Genomic DNA, 23,359 nt, shown 5'->3' on the forward strand with positions numbered 1-23,359 from the left:
TGAATATCATTATGTGTGGTACTGTACTTTCTATTTGCTTAGATTTTTTGTTTTGTTTTGGACGGTTGAAAACATTTTTTTTCCAACAATTATATTCGTTTTTTTTAATAAATTTAGTTTTCACAACAAGTTTTAGAAAGAAAAAAAACTACTAACTAAATTGATTAAATTGAATATTATATAAAAGATTAAAATAATTTTTATTATTAATAAAATTTATAAATTAGTTTTAAATTAATATTTAATTAACTAGGAAGATCTTAGTTATCCATTACTTAAGTAAATTTAATAATTAATTATTATTTTTTAAAAATTAATTTTTATTTAATAACTTTTTCATAATGTTATATTTACTTCTTTTTATGTGAAGAAGAGGGAAGAAAATGCTTATTTTTCGTTAGTAAAACAGATATAAAGTTTAGATGTTAAAAACAATAATAAATACATCATTTCACAAGTATTGTTAGTAAAACTCTTTTTTATTCTACAGTAAAGTGAGTGCAAAAAAATTTATAAAGAAAAATTAAAAAGTCTTATACTCCATAAATTTTATATTAATAGTTATTATTTAAAAAGCTTAAATAAGTAATTTTTTTATTTTTCTAAATTTAAAAATTATTACTTAATTCCTTGTATTATATAATACTTGTAACATCCCTAGATTTTCACACATCTAAAAACTAAAATCTGTATAAAATATTAAAAATAAAATATAAACATAATACAAATATGTCCACCACTCTTTCTTAAAATATTACAAACATAACTCTCTTTATAAAACTTCAATATCAACATAAAATTAAAACAAATATTCAAATTTCATCTAAAATAATTTTATCATCCAGCTTCTCACTAAGGAGGAACTCAAACACCTGTAACATCATCTGCTGCCGTGTAAATACACGATCATCACAGATAAGAAACAACACAAACAAATAACAGGGTAAGCTAGCTATATAAAACAAAATTCTATATAAAATTTCAATTTGAAATTAATAAACATAAATTATTAAGTTTCATACAATTTCTCAAATCAACACAAATTCTTAAATCATCAAGTGTCACACAAATTCTCAAATCATCAAGTGTCACACAAATTCTCAAATCATCAAGTGTCTATTAACATTCAATATTCATTTTTCACATGTCAGACTTCCACTGACTCATATCACAGACACTTGACTCTACTTCCAGAAGACTCGTGTATTGAAATTAGAATCCTGAGACCTGCACCTGTCATACTACTCGTTGTGAATCCACACAACCATGCGCATAAACATCTCAATATCTCATCATCTCGTATGCCAAGGTAAATTCATATGACCTGAAAGACCAGATTATATTTCAAACCCCAGACAAAGTCATATGAACCTCCATCGCCTCTCACCAACTGAATAACTTCATCTATGTGATTCCATTATATCAGTAGAGTCAGGATGTCTCATTACGGGCCTGCACTAGTACAAAAAGATAAATTAACGACGGTTAAAATCGACATTTAAAGACGGTTCCAGAACCGTCGTTATTACAGGCGTCGTTAAAAGGTATGAATTTTTAACGACAGTTCTGGGAACCGTCGTTAAAAGGTATGGACTTATAATGACGGTTGTGAAAACCGTCGTTAAAGGTGGTTTCTGTTTTCCAAAAAAAATTACGTGACTTTCAAAGACGGACCGTCGTTATAAGTGTGCCTGTTAAAGACGGTTCCAAGTGGAACCGTCGTTATATGTATTGTTTAAAAAAAAATAAAAAATTTTATTTTTTAAAAAATCTCAAATAACCTGCATAAAGTTTTCAATTCCAGAAAATAAAAACATTTCAAATCATAATTTAAATATAAAAATTACATACAACAAATTATAACATAATACAAAAAAGTTTGGTAATATATGAAAAAATTTGTCATTGTAATGATTTATCTATACTAGAGTGTTATACATGGTTACAAAATACTTTGACCATGTTGTTCTCACATACTCCAATGCTTCTAAATCTAGCGGGTGTTGGTCGTTGAACAACTGTGACATTTGAAATATTTTGAATTAGTGCATGATTAATAAATCTCAAAATTTAAAGTGTTTATTGTATTGAGGTATTACCTGATCCCAACCTTTCTTAATTTCAGCTTGCAAAATAGTCAACATCCACTGCATAACATAATAACCGCACTCATAATTTTGAGGTTGCTTGTTGGACTGCATGTGAAAATAAATGTATTAAATGAATGAGTGAAACACATTAAATTAAGTGAACAAATATACTTTAAATACCTTAAGGTACATCCAAGTGAGTTTTTGTGCGTTTGAAGTTCTCCTCCCACACAACATATTATATCCAGAGTAAGCACTAAAATAATAAGATTTCATGTTAGAATACATAACATTATATAATATATAAGTAATAATAAATGTTAAATGAAACTGTCGTACCTATCTATAATGTTTTTAAAATAGGCAGGAGGTTTTTTATGCAAGGAGCAAAACCATGCAGCGGTATGATCTTGAACAGATATGATCAATAGTTGCCAATGACGCTTGTATAACAAATCAGTTAATTAGTTTCTCTTATTTCAATAATTTATTAAAACTTATTTAATAAATAAGAACTTACTCATGGATGTACGGAGCAAAATAAATGTGTTTTCCACCATTCTTTAAGGCAGTGGTGATGTATGTTTGTGTTTCCGACTTCTTGTTTCCAATTGATTGAGTGATTTGAGGGTCTAAAAACCCATATATATTATGTTTCCCCTCATCAAAGCATAATCCAAAAAGATACCTAAATTTCAATAAGTTAGTACTAATATATTTAATAAATCAAAAGTATAAATAATTTAAAATTTGAACTTACATCATCCATAATTGCAGAACTGTTATGTTAATCTCTTGATCTCCGGATGCAAGGTCCAACAAATCAGACATGTGAACGTACAACGGTAGATTACTATGCCTTCCAAAAACATTGGCATCCCATGGAACCTCTAAGACGGTTGTATCTAAAGCTGTAGCAACTTCTACCAATGCCGCCAGAGGATCATCAATGGAGACTATTTTCTTCTTTCCCAGAGGCAGATTTGTCTTAGGTTCCTGCTACTCATCAAAACAAAAAAATACTTAAATTAGTTAGAATGTAATATATCTGATATATAATTCTATTAATATTAGTGCAAATATATACCATAGAGTCTATAGGTCTGACGAGATGTCTAGGCCAGGCAACGAAAGTATGTAATGCCGCTGCCACAATTGTCACCTCTGATGTCGGCACAGGAACTGCAAGATCACCATAAAGGACCTTCTCCACCGTGACCTTCATGAAATTAGAAGGAAGAGGCACATTGTGTAACATTGTGACCCCTTCATAACACTTACCCAAGGCAACGAATCGGGTGAAAGAATTACACTCAACATATAGTTCGCATTGGCTAGTTGAGCCAAAGTCATCCCCTGATAGATCAACTGCCGAACAACTCCCTTTAGTGCTGACTTTCTTAATAGGAGGCGGAGGTGGTTCATCATCTACCATAGTAGGTGGTTGCTGTGAGTGTCCTAAACCCTCCAACCGCTTTTTGAACTCCATTTCCATTCGCACACTAAACTCCTCCATGAAGCTTTCTTTAAGCTCTTGAGTTACCTCAGCCTTTAACTGCTCACGTAGTTGTAGTAAATACTCTTGGCTAGGTTCATTGGAAAATTGTTCCTTGCTGTGTGATGGAGCTCCAAAGTATGACCGAATCCCAACCCCATATCCAGCTACACGAACACGTCCAGGGTGTTCAGGTCGTCCGAGAGCAACATTAAGAATATCATTGCGACCACATGGTTTAAAAGTCCCCTGTGTTGATTGCTCATTAAGAGAATCCTAAAACAAATGAAAAGAAATTGACAAACTTCAACACATTGAATTTAAAATAACACATAGAATTTAAAATAACACATTGAAAAGAAATTGTCAAACTTACAATGCGTTCAACTGTTTGTTCTGTAGACTTAGAACTCCATGTCCCTAATGTGTTTATACGGGCACCCTTCCACATCTCATGTCGGAGTGGTGGGGATGGAGGTCTTAAAGAATCTACACTATTCATTTCCTCAATGGAAGTAGAACGTGCTTTCATCTTTTCTTCAAGCATCTTCTGCTCTAGCAACTTATAACCACCACGAGACAATAAGTGTGGGGTATCATTATGTGCCTGATTGGCTTTTGCTTTGTTCCGAACCTCCTATCATAACACTCAAAATTTAGTAATACGTTAATATAAACTATATTCAAATATGAAAGTGATACTAACCTGCCATTTTTCAATTTGTCGAATATTGACAAACTGCTGCCAAGTTTCTTCATCAATGGATGCATATTTTGCACAAGGATTTTCTTCTTTCCTTTTCCCATATATATAATCTGTTGTCAATTTTGATTTGAACTGACGAAACTTGACACCCACATCTGAAAGAACCTTCGCTTTCAAGGTTTCCACATTCGGGATGTTGTAATGCGTCTACATTGTTTGAAAGAATTAGTTCATGAACAAAAACAAAGTATAAAAGAACTTTAGATTGAGCAAAGTAAAAACAGTTACATATCAGAATATCTTGCCAAATCATGTTTTTCTCGTGGTCAGTCACGTGATCCCAGGACTGAGTTAAGATAGAGATCCTTTCACGAGATAGTACTCCGAGATAACTCCTATATTTCTTTGCATGTTGCCCAGTGGGCACACCAGTGTGGATATCAATAGACAAAGGTATTTTGTCATCTTTAGTTATCTTCTTAAACATATTCTTCAATCTTGTAGGTCCTCTACCAGATTTTGAATGGGAAACTTTATCATCTGCCATGTTCCTGTTATCAAAAAAATATAATAAGCATCAAGAATATGAAATATAATGAAAATGAAATATATTGTAAAACTAAACATGAATGACATGTACATACAAATATATATTCCTTCATCATGATCATTTCGAGTTGCATGTACAACATCAGCAACATCCTCGTACTCTTTATTGATGGTCGTTCTTGTAAGTGATTCAATCTCACAAATGTCATTGTTTGTATCTTCTGGGTCATTATGTTGTTTTTTTCCATGTAGCACAACAGACCAGTGGTTAGACGTAGGATCTTGGATATAAAAAACTTGGGAAGCTTGATGTGCCATTATAAATGGTTCGTCATGATAACCTATCTTTCGAAAGTCAACCAAAGTCATTCCTGATTCATCAACTTTGACCCCAGTCTTATTGTCAACCCACTTGCATTTGAAAACAGGTACAGTAAACTTGGTATAATTAACTTCCCAAATCTCTATTATGACACCATAATAAGGCATTGATCCCACAACAGGATTTTGATCCTTTGCAGTTGAAAACTGCATAGACTCTGCCTCCAAGGTGACTCCGCTATTTTGCACTGTACTCCTATCATCTCGAGACTTTGTGTAAAACAAACAACCATTTACTTCATAGCCAAAACAACATAAACCATCAAATTTGAGACCGTTTGCAAGCCATGTTAATGTTTCAGATGCTGATGGATCATTCATTATTTGTTGCTTAAACCATGACATGAAAGTTTTGTTATGCTCAATTAACACCCATTTTTCTGATTGTCTTGGATTTTTATATTTGACAATGTCTTTGTGTGTATCTAAGTATGGTAACACCTCATCAGTGTTATTCAAGATATACAAGTGTGCTTGCAGAACCTCTTCTCTAGATTTGCTTATGACATGTACACCTCTTGAAGATTTACTTATGAATCTACGAGAGTGCCAACCTTTTTCAGGAACTCCTATACATTTGGCTTTTGACATGTACTCGGAACAAAACTCAATAGATTCTTCTGAAATGTATCTTTCAATAATGGAAGCTTCTGGACGACATTGATTCTTCACATATCCCTTCAAAATCTTCATGTATCGTTCAACTGGATACATCCATCGCATATAAACTGGCCCACACAATCTGATTACTCTTACAAGATGAACAACCAAGTGTACCATAATATCAAAAAAAGATGGAGGAAAAAACATCTCGAGTTGACACAAGATAACAATTATTTCTTCTTCAAGTTCATCTAACTTCTGAGAGTCAATCTCTTTACTACATATGGAATTGAAAAATGAACATAGTCGAGTGATTGTATGCCTAACATTTTTGGGCAAGATTCCACAAATAGCCACTGGTAATAATTGTTGCATTAGAACGTGACAATCATGTGACTTTAAGCCAATTAGTTTCAAATCATTCATAGATACAAGACTCTTCACATTTGAAGAGTAGCCTTGTGGTACCTTAACACCTTTAAGACATTCACAAAAACTTGTTTTCTCTTTCTTTGACAAAGTGTAACACGCTGCAGGCAAGTATGTACGTTTACCAACTTCTCTCGGTGCCAATTCCTCTCGTATATTCATTTCAATCAAATCCAGACGTGCATTCACACCATCCTTTGTTTTGCCTTTAATGTTCAGAAGTGTTCCTATTAGACTGTCACACACATTCTTCTCTACGTGCATTACATCTAGACAGTGTCTAACATCTAACTTACACCAATACGGAAGATAAAAAAAGATTGATCTCTTCTTCCATATTTCACTCACAGTTTGCTTCTTTTTCATTTTTCCAAAAGTCACATTAACATTTTTGATTTTTTCATAAATTTCAACACCACTTAAGGGAGTGGGACAAATGTCATGTTCTTGGTATCCGTTAAAAGCTTTTTTCAATCGACGATACGGATGATATTTCTTTAGAAATCTACGATGCCCAAGATACACGGTTTTTCTTCCATGTTTCAACTGCTCATAAGATGTCTTGTCTTGACATATTGGACATGCTCTATGGCCTTTCACACTATAACCTGACAAGTTCCCATATGCAGGGAAGTCATTGATAGTACAAAACAACATCGCATGCAATCGGAAAGATTCATTTTTAAACGCGTCAAACACATCAACCCCTTCATTCCACAATAATTTCAAATCTTCAATCAATGGATTAAGATAAACATCTATGTCATTTCCAGGTTGTTTTGGACCAGAGATCATCATAGATAACATCATGTATTTGCGCTTCATACACAAAGCAGGAGGTAAGTTGTAAATCACTAACAAAACGGGCCATGAACTATGATTACTACTTAAATTTCCAAAGGGATTCATTCCATCAGTTGCCAATCCAAGTCTTAAGTTTCTTGATTCTTTTCCAAATTCAGGAAATTCTTTATCAATATTCTTCCACTGCAAAGAATCAGTAGGATGACGAAGTAATCCATCACATTTTCTATTATCTGCATGCCACCTAAGGTTTTTAGCATCATCTGCATTTGCAAACAAACGCTTAAGCCTTGGAATTATTGGAAGATACCAAACAACCTTAGCAGGAGGACCTTCCTTTGTCAATTCATCAATTTCATCATTCTGACCAACCTTAACCTTATAACGTGACAAACCACACCTGGGACATCTTCTTAAATCTTCATACTCATTTCTGTATAAAATACAATCGTTAGGACATGAATGTATTTTTCTATACTCCATACCCATTGGACAAAGTATTTTTTTCGCCTCATAATTTCGATTGGGCAAGGTATTTCCTTCTGGAAGCATGTCCTTAAGCAATTGAAGCAATTCTGTAAAACTTTTGTCGGTCCATCCATTCATTGCCTTCAAATTCATCAACCTTAACACTGCTGATAATCGTGTGAAGTTAGTTGAACCAGGATACAAAGGAGTCTCTGCATCATTAGACATATTTTCGAAAACTGCATTAGCAAATGATTCTGCTCCCACATCACGAATCATGTCTTCTAATCTATCATCCATTGAGAAATGAACTTCCTCCGAACCTCCGTGCACACTTGGCAAGTCTAGCAATTCACCATGCCACGTCCATGTTGTATAACTTTTCAAAAATCCATCACACAAAAGATGTTCTCTAATTTCGGAAACACTCAATATCCTTCCATTTAAACAATTCACACAAGGACACCTTATCCTTACTCCATTATTACAACTAACGGCATTATGTTCTGCGAATTGTATGAATTCTTCCACCCCTTTTTCGTAAGTATCACTTATTCGTGGTGTATTAATCCAACTTCGATCCATTGAACTGCTAACTAAGAACCAATGTGGACTCAGAACCAATGCGTTCAATATGTAATCATAAAAAAATAAATCAAAATTGCCGAAGGTCGGACACCTCCGGACTCAGAACCAGTGCGTTCAAGATATCAAAACAATATATAACCATTAAAAAATAAATCAAAATTGCCGAAGGTCAAATACCTCCGGACTCAGAACCAATGCACGCTAAATATCTCAAAACAATATATAATCATTGAAAGTTAAATCAAAACTGCCGAAGGTCGGACACCTTCGGACTCAGAATCAATCCGTTCAATATAGATAATCAATATCTAACTCAAAACAAACACTTTCAAATTATAGTTAATAATAAATAAAAATATACTAACCTCAAAAGTGGCGGAAGTGCAATCGGAGTGCAGGGTAGGCACAATGACGCGCCTTAAAGAGCACGACTCGGAAGGTACTAGTCTCTGGACGGCGGTGGGCGCGCGGGTTTAGGGCGGCAGTCAAACAGGTTTTAGGGCGACGGTCGCGAGGGATTAGGGCGGCGGTGGCGAGGGTGCTGCTGTCGCGCGCAGTCGGCGGTTGGTGCGGAATCGCAGTTGGGTTTTAACGACGGTTCTCTAAGAACCGTCTTGGAAAGTCGACTTTTAACGACGGTTCTTGGCGCGAACCGTCGTTGTATGTTTAGGGTCCGCTTTTAACGACGGGTCTGGGGCGAACCGTCGTTAAAAGTGCAAAAAAAATTTAAAAAAATTACGAGAATGCCACCGCTTCGTTTTTTACGACAGTTATTTTCAAACCGTCTTTGAAGGGTGTCGTCATTGAAGAATTTTGTACTAGTGCTGACAGATCAATACACCCTAACAACAATCTCAACACGGTATTTCCTTTCCTGAAAATACTATGTCTTGATCACACTTTCAGATCATTGCACACTTCATTTAACACATCAATACACCATTCAATCATAATATATAATTTAAACTTTCTAACAATCCAAATATATCCAAAAAGTTATTTAACAATAGTAATCTAAAATAAACTATGCTAAAATAATAAAATAGCAATATTCAAATATGTATACAAATTTTTGGATTGAACGAAAATATTTTAGGTTGATCGAAATCACACCAGAGAGCACCCAGAAATTTTGGTTTGAACGAAAATATTTTAGGTTGATCGAAATCACACCAGAGAGCACCCAGGAATTTTGGTTTGAACGAAAATATTTTAGGTTGATCGAAATCACACCAGATAGCACCCAAATTAACAAAGTCCCTGTTATAGCTAAAATTACTCTAATCAACATCAACAACCAATACTTAACAACATTATAATTGTATGACAACAACCATATATCCAATTTCACCTTCGAATCTTCTAGCCTAGTGTTCTATTGGAAATTAAGGCTAGCTTCCCTTACCTGGAAATTAGTAGATATTCGCTAAGAGCTCCAAAACCATCAAGAACCCAAAGGTAACTTAACCTGTAACACAGAGTCCTAATAAAAAATCTAACTATATCACTAAGACCCTGAGCTAACAGAGATTAACCCTGAAGCTAAAAGGGTCACATGCAAGCAAGGAAGAAAACAACCTAACAAGTTCCAAATTTGACTCAAAGAGAAGAGCAAAAATGAACTTACTCTATCAGAGATTCTGATCGGACAGTCTTGTAGTACTCACTGCCAGGAGTCTGATGGTGGACTCTGATCGTCGAACTGATGAACGAGGAAGTCAGAATCTTAGAGAGAAGGGAGAGGAAAGGAAAAGAACTTTCTAGAGAGATGATGGTTCTTTTTAAAATGAGACCTGAATAACAAAATTTCTATTTATATGCTCTTTTAAATTTAATAATAAAATATTCAGGTGTCATTTTTATTTTACCACTTCTACTCTAAGACTATTTTTCTCAATCCTTTCATTCTCCCCAACAAGAAAATTTTCGTCCTCGAAAATTGACTTGCGAGAAAAGAGATAGAGATAGGATTCTCTCATGGTTCCTTTTGTTTCCCTAGATGAATCACCAAACCTAACAACCCATACTACCTTCACCGTACTAATGATTTTGCCTCTAGGCTATGTACTCTGATGATCTTCAATCTTAACTGGTTTTACTTTAAAAGACATGTTATCCTTGATTTGCACATTATCTATTTCAATGCATGACTAGGTTCTTGGATATACTTTCTTAGCTGAGGCACATGAAAAACATTATGCATGTTTATAATCTGACAGTGTCCATCAAACTTCAGGAAATAACTTCTTCCTGATAGCTCGTCCTACACCCTTGGTAGGCTATATTCTCTGGAATACATAGTCTCCAACTGTAAACTCCAAAGGCTTCTTCCTCTGATCTGCATATGAGTCATGCATACTCTAAGAAGTTTCCATTATATCATACATATGCCTCACCTTCCCAATGATCTGTTGTATTAATTATAGCCCAACCAACTGTCTCACCATTCTGATACCAACATAAAAGAGTCTTACACTTCCTCTCATACAAAGCTTCATGTGGTGTCATCCCATTTCCACTCGTAAAAAATCCAACTGCTGCAACAACCACTAGGTCTCTAATGTTCTACCTTTTCCTTCTGACATGCCAAACTTGCCACAACATACCAAGCTATTTCTTTTCTCATGTCGAACAACCAAAAGAACTACTTTAGACCTTGGTACATCTTATTCATATCAGTATGTAGACTAAGATGACCCTTATGACCTTATTTTAGGATCATTCTCATCAACTCTTCATTTGCAAGTATACAAGTTCTTCCCTTGAATCTCAATGTCCATCTTCCCCCATCACCAAGTCTTTTAGCCTTATTTGTACCTTGCAAATCCACCGTACACTTCAGACTAGGATCCTCTAACTTCTTTTCCTTTATCATTCCATGAAAAATCATTAGTTATATTTAACTTACTACAATCAATATGATCAACATGAAATTGTACTTCCAAATTCAGATTTCTAAACTGCTCAAACAACTTCTGCTCTTCAATCATCATGACTGACACTTGTACTGACTTCTTGGTCAAAGCATCTGCAACTACATTAACCTTTCCTAGATGATACATCAACTGGAATTCATAATCTTTCAGAAATTCCACTCATCTTCTTTGCCTCATGTTCAATTTCCTTGGTCAAATAAGTATTTCTGACTTTTATGATCACTGAATACCTGAAACTAAGCTCCATACAATAATGTCTTCAAATTTTCAAAGCAACACCACCATTGCCAACTCTAAGTCATAAGTAGAATAATTTCTCTCATGAACTTTGAGTTGCATTGAAACATATGCAACTACTATCTTCTCATGCAGTAAGACAAAATTCAATCTTTGATGTGAAACATCATACTAAACCTCAAAAGGTTTTCCTGTATCAGGAATTACCAACATTGGAGCACTTGTCAACCTTTTCTTCAGCTTTATGAAACTCTACCCACCCTCTAATAGAAAACACCTAGACTCACAAAACTTCTTATCTTTGTGGCTGTCTTAGGGCGTCCCCCTTGAAACACTACCTCCACCTTGGCTGGATCCACTGAGACCCCTGAACTGATAACACATACTCTAAAAAGTTAACTTACTTCAGCCAAAACTCACACTTATAGGATTTATCATACCATTTCTTCTCTCCCAGAATTTCCAACATTGTCTTCAGATGCTCTGCATGTTCTTCTCCGGTCCTTGAATAAATAAACATGTCATCTATAAAGACCACAACAACTTATCTAAGAAAGAATAGAAATTTCTTATTCATGTAATCCCTGAACAGAGCTGGAGCGTTTGTTACTTCAAACAATATCATACATACTCATAAAGTCCATATTGAGACCTAAAAATTGTTTTCTGCACATCTTCAGCCTTTATCAAAATCTGCTACTATCTAAATCTCAAATCAAACTTTGAGAGCACCGAGGCTTCATGTAACTGATCCCTCAAACCATCAATTTTGAGTAGAGAAGACTTGTTCTTGATGGTGAACTTATTCAACTGCCTGTAGTCCATACACAACCGAGACTCTCCATATTTCCTTTAACCATGGAAACCCCATAGAGATATACTGGTCTGATGCACTGCTTCTTTAACAACTCTTCCACTTGTTTCTTCTATTTAATCAACTTAGCTGGAGGCATTTTGTAAAGTCCCATTGACATTGGTCTAACTCCAGATACCAGTTCAGTGGAACATTCCACCTCTCTCTTTGGAGATAATTTACGTATTCCTTCACTACAAGTATACTACTCATCTCATCTTCATTCTTAACTCCCATCTGAGTTAAGATTATAAAACAGCTTGATCCTTCCTTCAATTTAGACCACACTTTTTGAGTAGACATAAATTTTGACTCACTAGAAATTTGGAAACACTATCTTCTGCTGACCACAATATATGTAAATGTACTTGGCAGATAGCAAATCTATTTCTAGAATAACATCCAATTCGTCTCCTATATACTTGACATAAAGGAGTATGTCGATTCCAAATCACAAAATGCTTTTTAAAAGAATCATACCAACTACACAACATCCATCTTATGGGAAACTTTTTATCCTATCCAAGCAATTTCTCTATCTGCTGTCTTTCAACAATTTTCTTTGTCTAGCTGTAACCTAACACAATTAAGATATCCCATTTTTTATTTTTTTTCCAAAATCATTGATACCTCTCAATATGATGTAATCAACATGTAAACTTATTCTCCACAAATTCCAAATTTCCTTTTAAGCTCTATTGTTCAGCTAGAACCATCTTATGTTGTGTTATTGATACTAACATATTCCAAGCTCCAAATCAAAGAAGATTCTTACTTTCATCTTGAAACTTAACTCTAGTACTTCCTATTGAAACACATGCTTAATTAAATCTTTAAATCTTTAACATACTGCTCTTCATAACTTACATCTTTCTGAAACTAAACCATGACACAACTAAATCTAACTTGCAACTTGCTCCACACTTGTTGAGCAACTATCCATTGTATTTCCTAGAGATTTTGAAACTATTCTCTTCTATTCCTACAACTATAAGAATGAAATCAATTAAAGAATCAATTCATTCTGAAGATAACATCTAGATCTTACAAAACAAGCATCTCAAAATCATCTAGAATTTGAGTTTATCAACCAAATCATAATACTTATAATAAAAAGTATTACGCCAAAATAATTATTGATGTAAAACTGTTAATCTAAAAGACAACTTTCAATTAAATACACAAACACTTAATAAAATGAATTAAATCACACAAGAATTTAATATAATCTCAACTTCAAACTTTTAGAATTAAGATAGAGAATCATCTCGATTCAGTTACGAGTGTTCACCCTCACTACTTTATCAAGATCATTTCATTCTTAATACTAAAACTTTCATTTATAACATACATTTATTATATCACAAACCAGATTTCAGAAACTTTTAAAAACAAACAATTTGAAAACCTTTTACTATATCTTTAATTAAGACTCCAACAATTATTTATAAGCAGAAGAAACACAATGAACTCATTACCCTCAGGTCATCCTAAGGATGAACTGCTCTGATACCAAATGTAACATCCCTAGATTTTCACACATCTAAAAACTAAAATCTGTATAAAATATTAAAAATAAAATATAAACATAATACAAATATGTCCACCACTCTTTCTTAAAATATTACAAACATAACTCTCTTTATAAAACTTCAATATCTACATAAAATTAAAACAAATATTCAAATTTCATCTAAAATAATTTCATCATCCAGCTTCTCACTAAGGAGGAGCTCAAACACCTGTAACATCATCTGCTCCCGTGTAAATACACGATCATCACAGATAAGAAACAACACAAACAAATAACAGGGTAAGCTAGCTATATAAAACAAAATTCTATATAAAATTTCAATTTGAAATTAATAAACATAAATTATTAAGTTTCATACAATTTCTCAAATCAACACAAATTCTTAAATCATCAAGTGTCACACAAATTCTCAAATCATCAAGTGTCACACAAATTCTCAAATCATCAAGTGTCTATTAACATTCAATATTCATTTTTCACATGTCAGACTTCCACTGACTCATATCACAGACACTTGACTCTACTTCCAGAAGACTCATGTATTGAAATTAGAATCCTGAGACCTGCACCTGTCATACTACTCGTTGTGAATCCACACAACCATGCGCATAAACATCTCAATATCTCATCATCTCGTATGCCAAGGTAAATTCATATGACCTGAAAGACCAGATTATATTTCAAACCCCAGACAAAGTCATATGAACCTTCATCGCCTCTCACCAACTGAATAACTTCATCTATGTGATTCCATTATATCAGTAGAGTCAGGATGTCTCATTACGGGCCTGACAGATCAATACACCCTAACAACAATCTCAACACGATATTTCCTTTCCTGAAAATACTATGTCTTGATCACACTTTTAGATCATTGCACACTTCATTTAACACATCAATACACCATTCAATCATAATATATAATTTAAACTTTCTAACAATCCAAATATATCCAAAAAGTTATTTAACAATAGTAATCTAAAATAAACTATGCTAAAATAATAAAATAGCAATATTCAAATATGTATACAAATTTTTGGATTGAACGAAAATATTTTAGGTTGATCGAAATCACACCAGAGAGCACCCAGGAATTTTGGTTTGAACGAAAATATTTTAGGTTGATCGAAATCACACCAGATAGCACCCAAATTAACAAAGTCCCTGTTATAGCTAAAATTATTCTAATCAACATCAACAACCAATACTCAACAACATTATAATTGTATAACAACAACCATATATCCAATTTCACCTTCAAATCTTCTAGCCTAGTGTTCTATTGGAAATTAAGGCTAGCTTCCCTTACCTGAAAATTAGTAGATATTCGCTAAGAGCTCCAAAACCATCAAGAACCCAAAGGTAACTTAACCTGTAACACAGAGTCCTAATAAAAAATCTAACTATATCACTAATAAAAAATCTAACTATATCACTAAGATCCTGAGCTATCAGAGATTAACCCTGAAGCTAAAAGGGTCACATGCAAGCAAGGAAGAAAACAACCTAACAAGTTCCAAATTTGACTCAAAGAGAAGAGCAAAAATGAACTTACTCTATCAGAGATTCTGATCGGACAATCTTGTAGTACTCACTGACAGAGTCTGATGGTGGACTCTGATCGTCGAACTGATGAACGAGGAAGTCAAAATCTTAGAGAGAAGGGAGAGGAAAGGAAAAGAACTTTCTAGAGAGATGGTGGTTCTTTTTAAAATGAAACCTGAATAACAAAATTTCTATTTATATGCTCTTTTAAATTTAATAATAAAATATTCAGGTGTCATTTTAATTTTACAACTTCTACTCTAAGACTATTTTTCTCCATCCTTACAATACTAATTAATAACTTATATGTTAATAAAAAAATATTTATTTCAATCACAAATACTAATATTGTAATATAAATTTGCAAAGATTAATAATTTTATTTATTTATATATCTTAAAAAATATTAGAAGCTAAAAACAGTCATTTAAAATTTTGAATAACAAAAATTAAAAAAACATTATAAGGACTAAAACTAAAATATATATATATATATATATATATATATATATATATATTATAAATTAAAACAAGTAATTTCAAATTTTATAAGAATAAGAATAAAATAAAAATTTAATAGAAATCAAAATTAAAATTTTCTAATTTTATAATTGCTAAAAATGTATTTATGTCTATTTAAAATAAAAATATTAAAAAAAATTATCATGTTTTAAAAGAGAAGTAAACTTGTATAATGCCCGTTATTTTCTCTGAGATTTTGTAGGCTAAATTGTGTTTTCTTCATTTATAGTATTAGTGGTATGAAATAATCTTTTATATGAATTGAAAAGACTATCAAATTCTTATCATAAACGACCTTAATGAGATGTTTTTCCTATAAGATATAATTTTTTTCTAAAACACGTTTGAACTGATCGAGTTTAATAAAATTGGTTAGTTCTTGTAAAATAACAAATAATGGCCAAAATTGTAGTTAAGTGTATTTAATATTCAATTTATGTCTTGTTAAATATTCATGTGAAGAAAAAAAAAAATTCCTTAATATGTTTTATATTTGTAAGGCACACACCGCCTTTACTTACATTATGTTTGTTTGGTTGAAAAAAAAATTACAAGAAAAGAAGAAAATAGAAAATATATAGCAATACTTTTTATATATTTATTTATTTTATTGAGTATCTACCCATTTTTTTATTTTATTGGAAGAGAAATAATAACTATCTATTTCGCATAACTGGATCAAATAGAGGGTTCGGATCAAGTACTCAATACCTTAATCAATTGAGTAAAACATAATGAATCCAACTAAAAGAATTGAAAAATTGAATATATTTAGCGACTAGTTCAGTGTAGGAATCGCATACAATTTTTCAAAGCTACTTAGATTTATAATTCTTACTAATAGTTAAAATATCAATTTTTTTTATCAAATGATAAGATCAATCCTTAAGTAATAATGAACAACCTGACCTCAAAACACATATGTACAATGATAGATTTTGGAAGGTTAAACTAATATATACAAACCAAGTCTAGTTTTAATGCTTAATCTCCATATAAAGTCATTGCACTTCATTTTTCACACCCCAAGGTAGTATGAGTAAGTTTCTCTTCCTTCCAATGGCCCAGTGCACCACCTTCACGTTGCAAGTGAACAAATGATATGGATCAATTGTATCCTCTTTAATCACCGATAACAATGACCCCTGTCTTTGCTCTTAAAAGAAGAAACATCATAAATAATGGATCCGACGAATGGCTTGAGAGAGTTAAGGCTCCTGCACTCCTATTAAGATTCACCATTACATATGGAACATCTTATTCAATAACAACGATGAAACAATGGAAAATAAAAGTACAACTATGTCACAAGAGTGAAAACAACTTCCAAGTTCAACTAGTCAAAGAAATGGAGTTTTTTCGGCAACTACATTAGGCCGAGCTCCAAACCCTACGTGACCAATTGAATATATTGATTATTAGTTCGTGATTGGCAATAACCGCACAATATTAAGCACAATTGACAAAGTCATGATCCACGAGACGAGACATGGAGCTTGTCACTAAATCATAAATCATAGGGTTGCAATGCTGCTTATCCGTCCCGCATAAGCTTGTCCCGCACTTGGCTCGTCCTGTATAGAATTTGCGAGTTGATTTTTGTAGCCCACCTCACCTAAGGGTTGACTCGCGGGTCCGCGGGCCAGTCTGCATAAGAAATATTTTTTAAATAAAAAATTTGAATTTGTATTATTTAGATGCATTAGGTAAATGGTCTTATAATATTATTTTCATTAGACATGCGTAGTAAGATATTATTAAAATTTTCAAAATGTGAAATATGAGACTACATGAAGAAAATATGGAGATGGAGAAAAAAAAATTCTACATTTTAAAGTTATGCGGGCCAACCTGCCCCGCCTTGCACTTGGCCCGCACGGGCTGCGGGTTATACGGGGCGGTTCTAAGCGAATTAGCGGGTTGAAATAAGCAACCCGTCCCGCGTTTTTTTTCAGTAGGTCGCGGGTCGGCCCGTCACACTTTGCCACACCTACTAAATCATGGATAACTCACATCCAAGATGATGCTAACACTAAAAAACGGCTGATCGAGCATACCAAACAACATACATAAGTGAGATAAAGAGTCATGACAACCAATAATTTCCTTTGTTGGAATGACTAGCTCTAAATGGAGGGATTGAATAGAGCTTAAACTCTTCTTACAGAGAACTAGACTAGACCATCCAACAAACAAAACAACAAATTTTATATTGATTCACTCAAACTCACAAGTTATGTCCAGTTCTTCCTTAAGCAATCACTACAATAAAATTTGTTATTACCTACTGATAATTACATACGAATTTGGATCTGTAGGTAAAAATGAGTTACCTACAGATTTTGCCGTGTATAATAAGAAAATAGTCTGACGAGAAAAATTCGTAGAAAAATTCTGTATGCAATTTTGATAGATTGAGATGGAAAATTGTTCCTTACGAATATTATCTACAAATTATTATCTACGAGTATTACCTACAAATTTTTATATACGGATACTACATATAACAGGTAATTACATTATTATTATTATTATTATTATTATTATTATTATTATTAATATTATTAATAAAATTACTAATAGTAATAATAATATTATTATTAATTTGAATATTATTAATATTATTAAAATTGTTATTAGTATAATTATTAACAATATTAATATTATTATTAATATTATTAATAATATTATTAATATTGTTAACATTATTATTATTAATCTTATTATTATTATTATTATTAATATTATTACTAATATTAATATTATTTTAATAACAAAAATAATAATATTAATATTATTAGTATATTAATAATTTATTATTATTAATATTATTATTATTAGTATTATTGTTATTAACATTATTACAAATTTTATTAACATTATTGTGAAAAATATTAATAATATTAATATTATAATTTTTATTATTAATAATATTATAAATTTTATTATTAGTATTATTAATATTATTATTAACAATATTAATAAATTGTTAATATTATTAGTAATGTTAATGTTATTAATAAAATAATATTATTATTAGTATTAGTATTAGTAATATTATTAATATTATTAATTATTATTAGTCAAAGGTTAAATTAAGAATGATAGAACTTTCACTAGACGCTCTCCAACTCTCAAGTGTTTATGGTTTGTATTTACATTACTCATGCAAACAAACACTACCATATGTTTAACAAAACTCTAATATTTAAGAGGACTTTATAAAGGGATGTAATGAGGCTAAGGTAAAGGTAGGTGTACCGACCCGTCATCGGAGCGTTGACCAAAGTCAACACATGGTGGGACCCATCAGGGGCACAATGAGGTAAGAAAGGGGGTTGATCAGGCCTCGGGCGTTGATCGGCCTCGGACCAGGAAGTGCTCATATCTGAGTGGTGCCACTCCCCGATACCCACGGGTAGGAACGACCGTGGAGGGGGCGGCACAGTAGGAGGCGGCACGGTAGGGCGTGGAGGCCTCGGGCCTCGGTACCCTGAAGAGTAATAATAGACAAGAAAGGTGGTTTCCAAACCACACCCCCAGTCCCAGCAGGGAGAGACCCAACTCACGGCGTATCTGTGCATGAGGCGTGGGGACGCGGCAGTACGCGCCACCGTTAGAGAACCACCGGGACAGAGACGACCCATGGGAGGGCCACGTCCCAAGGGGTAATCTGCATGCATGGCACGTGAGGAAGACATAAACACTCCCAGGGCGAGTGACCAGGATCTTGGGCGCATGAGTTGGCACCCAAGCAGTCACCCCCCGCGTAGGATGTACTCCAAGAGGGGAGCTTTACACGCTGGGATTTCCCTAAGTTAGGGGCTACAGTGTCGTAAGGCTGCACCTACAGATAGGCCTAATGTCAGAAGGAAACACGTGGCAGAAGCACCAGAAAGGTATATAAGCTCTCGCTGCTAACAGATTAAGGTACGTTTTACACGTTTTCAGACTTTACACACGAGTAATTTGAGAAGGAGAGAGAATTCAGTTACGATTCAGTTACGCGCTTCCTTGAGCACAGTGTTCGTAGTGTTCTGTTACGGCGGTGAGACGGTGTTTTCTGCCATTACTGACTTGAGCGTCAGAGTGCAAACGATCACGAGGGCACCCATTTGTCTCTCTGTTTCAGGTATTCACGGCGACGAAGGGTAAAGATTGGAAAGAAGGCAAAGGAGTCCTTGAAACGCAACTCGTAGATATGCACGAAGGTGATCGAGTCAACCGGCAGGAACAGTAGGTAAAATGAGGTAAAAAGGCTTAAAAGCTATAGAAAAACAAAGGAGTAATGGAGGATAGGTCTACAAACAAGTGTAAGTATCATGACAATTCCACTTCTCTCTTTATTTTTATTTTCATAAAAAGTTTTCATGTTAGGCATAACTTCTCTCTTTATTTCAAGATATCATTTTTTATTGCTTTTTCATGCAATAGCAATCTAACTAGTGTATTAGATGGTTTGTTTCTTTTTTATTCCTTTTCTTTCTTTCTTTCTTTCTTTCTTTCTTTTTCTATATTTTTCGGTACTAAGGAGATAAACTATGAAAATGAGGTACACCCCACACTTATTCAAGAACCTATTCCCAAATTGATAAAACTCATTTATCTTCTAAGGTAAAGGCAAACATGGTTTGTTTGTTTTTTTATTTTTTTTATTTCAGAGCTTATAATGAGGGTTAAAGGCTCAAAGGACTAACAACTAAATTATCGTGAAGGTAGGCTAATATGGCAAGTAGGTTAATCAAAGAACGCCTCAATCATATCAGTTAATGCATGTAAATCACAATTGCAAAACAAAGAATCAAACTAAGTTCTAGAGTATAAGCATACATGAGTGAAAACACGATAAAAAGAATATTAAACGATATATCAATTAAGTCTCAAAAACTCACCAGGAACAATCTATCTCAAAAGATTCAACCCAAATTTTTTCATAACAAACTTACTTTTCAATTTTTAAGGAAATCTAAACAACAAAGATCTAGAAACCAAGATTTGCAAGAATTATGAACATACCAACCATTAGACGGTCTTAGAAAGTTGATTTATTTTATTTAAACAAAAGCAAAAATAAAAAATAAAAAATTCTAAACTATAATTCACACTTAAATCATACATTGTCCTTAATATAAGAACAAAAAATTGAAATGACAATATAAGTAAAAAAAGAGGGAGAAACTGAGTCTACCTCATTAAACTTTATTAATGTTAGAAACAAACTACTGGGGTGGAACTCAAAGCTAAGTCCCTTGAATGACCAAAGAAGTTTTAACCACTACACCAGACAAGATCTTTTGTCATATTATGATTTTTATTATAATATTATTAATATTATTGATATTATTATAATATTATTGATATTATTGATATTATTGATATTATTGATATTATTAATATTATTAATTTATACTAGCGGGAACACAGGCACTGACGTGCTTGTGTATCTGCATTTTTTTTTATTTTTATCATTTATATATAATTATATTTAATATTAAAATTGAATAAACGATATTATAATTCACACACTTATACTATCAATATAAATTTACAGTTTATTTTAATAAAGGAAAAGACACATAAATTTTATCAAAACATAGCTAACAAATTAGTAATATATGATAACTTTACCGATTATTCAATTTAGTTTTATTTTAATTAAATATAAATTTTAATCAAATTAAATAAATTTTAAATTTACGATACAAATTTCCTTTGATCTTTGGAAATGAACCTTCACATATACTTAACACTTGTTAAGTTAATGTCTAGTGTGGATTTTCCTTAGATTTCTCACCTTAATTGCTTAAGAATTTCAATCCTAATTCTAAAAAGTGTCACCTAATGAATCAACATAAAATCAATTTACATCAGGCGGTGATGAAATGTGAAAATGAACAGTAATACACAATAGTTGGGTCAACAATGAGGGCATTTGCTTACGCAGTGGTGTATCACAACTTTGAACTTTTCGATTTTTTCCTCTCTCGTCTTCACTCACTTTGATTTTTGACTCACCGATAGGGTTTCAGTTCTTCCTTGTGTGCTTGAGAAATATACCTTTGTTTTGAAAGAAGAGGCACCAAAATTGAATTTCCGCGCACCTAGGGCTCTGCACAAAGAACAAAAATCAATGAGTGGAATAATCTGTCTACCAGAAAGATGATACGAATTGGGACGATCTTGTAGATGTAAGTTGTCTTTTCTCTATGCAAAACTTGGATTGGATAGAGATAGTTTGAATAATTTTTTGAATATCTCAAACAATATATCATTTTTGTACAACAATGTAGTGGTGGTGTTTCAATCCTTGGTTCCCATCTGATGACTCTGGTTTGTTTCAAGGTTTCTTACCGGAGGATTTTGGTGGGTTCGACCATCTGCAAAAAAAAAAAAAACGCACCAGAATTGAATTTGTTGAATTTGCGCAAACATGGGGCTTTGTAGAAAGAGTGCACCTGGGGCTCTTACTTGGGCACTATATGAAGAATATCAAATAGCACTAGAAAACAGTTTTTAAGATGTTTTTATATTCTTTCTCCCTAACAGTCTTCTTATATATCACTCTTTTGCCTAAAAAAAAGTAATCGTCCATAAACCCACATTTCACCCATCTCTCTCCACTCTTCTCTAATAAACTTCTTATTTAATAAAAAAGAATATCAGTTTAAAATAGAAAAGTAACCAATCTCTCCAGGCTCATCCGGTTAGTTAGGTGACAACAAAACAAAATTAACATAACAATCTTTCCACTCTCCTGTCAGTAGTTAAGTGAGAACAAATAAAATAAAATTAAAAAATTGTTTTATTAACTTCTAAAATTATAAAATATCCAAATAACCAAAATAAATTAATAAAAAAAAAATTAAGCAAGGATAAAATAAGAAAACAATTTAGAGTCGTTAAAGTTCAATCCTCTTTATATATATGTATAGATTATTCATAAGATAACTATTATTAATATTATTAAATATTGTTAATATTGTAAATATAATTAAATATTATAATATTATTAATATTATAAAAATTATTAATATTATAAATATTATAAATATTAATAATATTAATAATATTAATAATATTATTATTTTTATTAAATATTGCTAATATTATTAAGTATTCTTAATATTATTAAATATTATAAATATTATTAATATTATAAATATTATAAATATCATAAATATTATAAATATCATAAATATTATAAATACATAAATATTATAAATATCATAAATATTATAAATATCACAAATATTATAAATATCATAAATATTATAAATATCATAAATATTATAAATATCATAAATATCATAAATATTATAAATATCATAAATATCATAAATATTATAAATATCATAAATATTATAAATATTATATTATAGATATTATAGATATTATAGATATTATAAATATTAGAAATATTAGAAGTATTAGAAGTATTAGAAATATTAGAAATGTTAGAAATATTAGAAATATTAGAAATATTAGAAATATTAGAAATATTAGAAATATTAGAAATATTATAAACATTAGAAATATTAGAAATATTATTATTATTATTAATATTATTATTACTAATATTACAATAATGATTATTAATATTATTATTAATATTCTTATTA

The 23,359-nt window shown here is 32.1% G+C and overlaps 1 protein-coding gene across 1 annotated transcript; it reads right to left on the reverse strand.

Moving 5' to 3' along the window:
- Positions 1–4,252: 4,252 nt before the first annotated feature.
- On the reverse strand, positions 4,253–8,110 carry LOC137815821 (uncharacterized). Its single transcript, XM_068618934.1, has 4 exons — positions 7,708–8,110; positions 5,041–7,380; positions 4,626–4,831; positions 4,253–4,498 (listed from the first exon to the last, which is right to left on the reverse strand). Exons 1-4 carry the CDS (start codon positions 8,108–8,110, stop codon positions 4,253–4,255), a joined length of 3,195 nt encoding a protein of 1,064 aa, XP_068475035.1.
- Between the last annotated feature and the right edge of the window lie 15,249 nt (positions 8,111–23,359).

Source organism: Phaseolus vulgaris, chromosome 1, assembly GCF_000499845.2.
Source record: "Phaseolus vulgaris cultivar G19833 chromosome 1, P. vulgaris v2.0, whole genome shotgun sequence".
Lineage (NCBI taxonomy): Eukaryota > Viridiplantae > Streptophyta > Magnoliopsida > Fabales > Fabaceae > Phaseolus > Phaseolus vulgaris.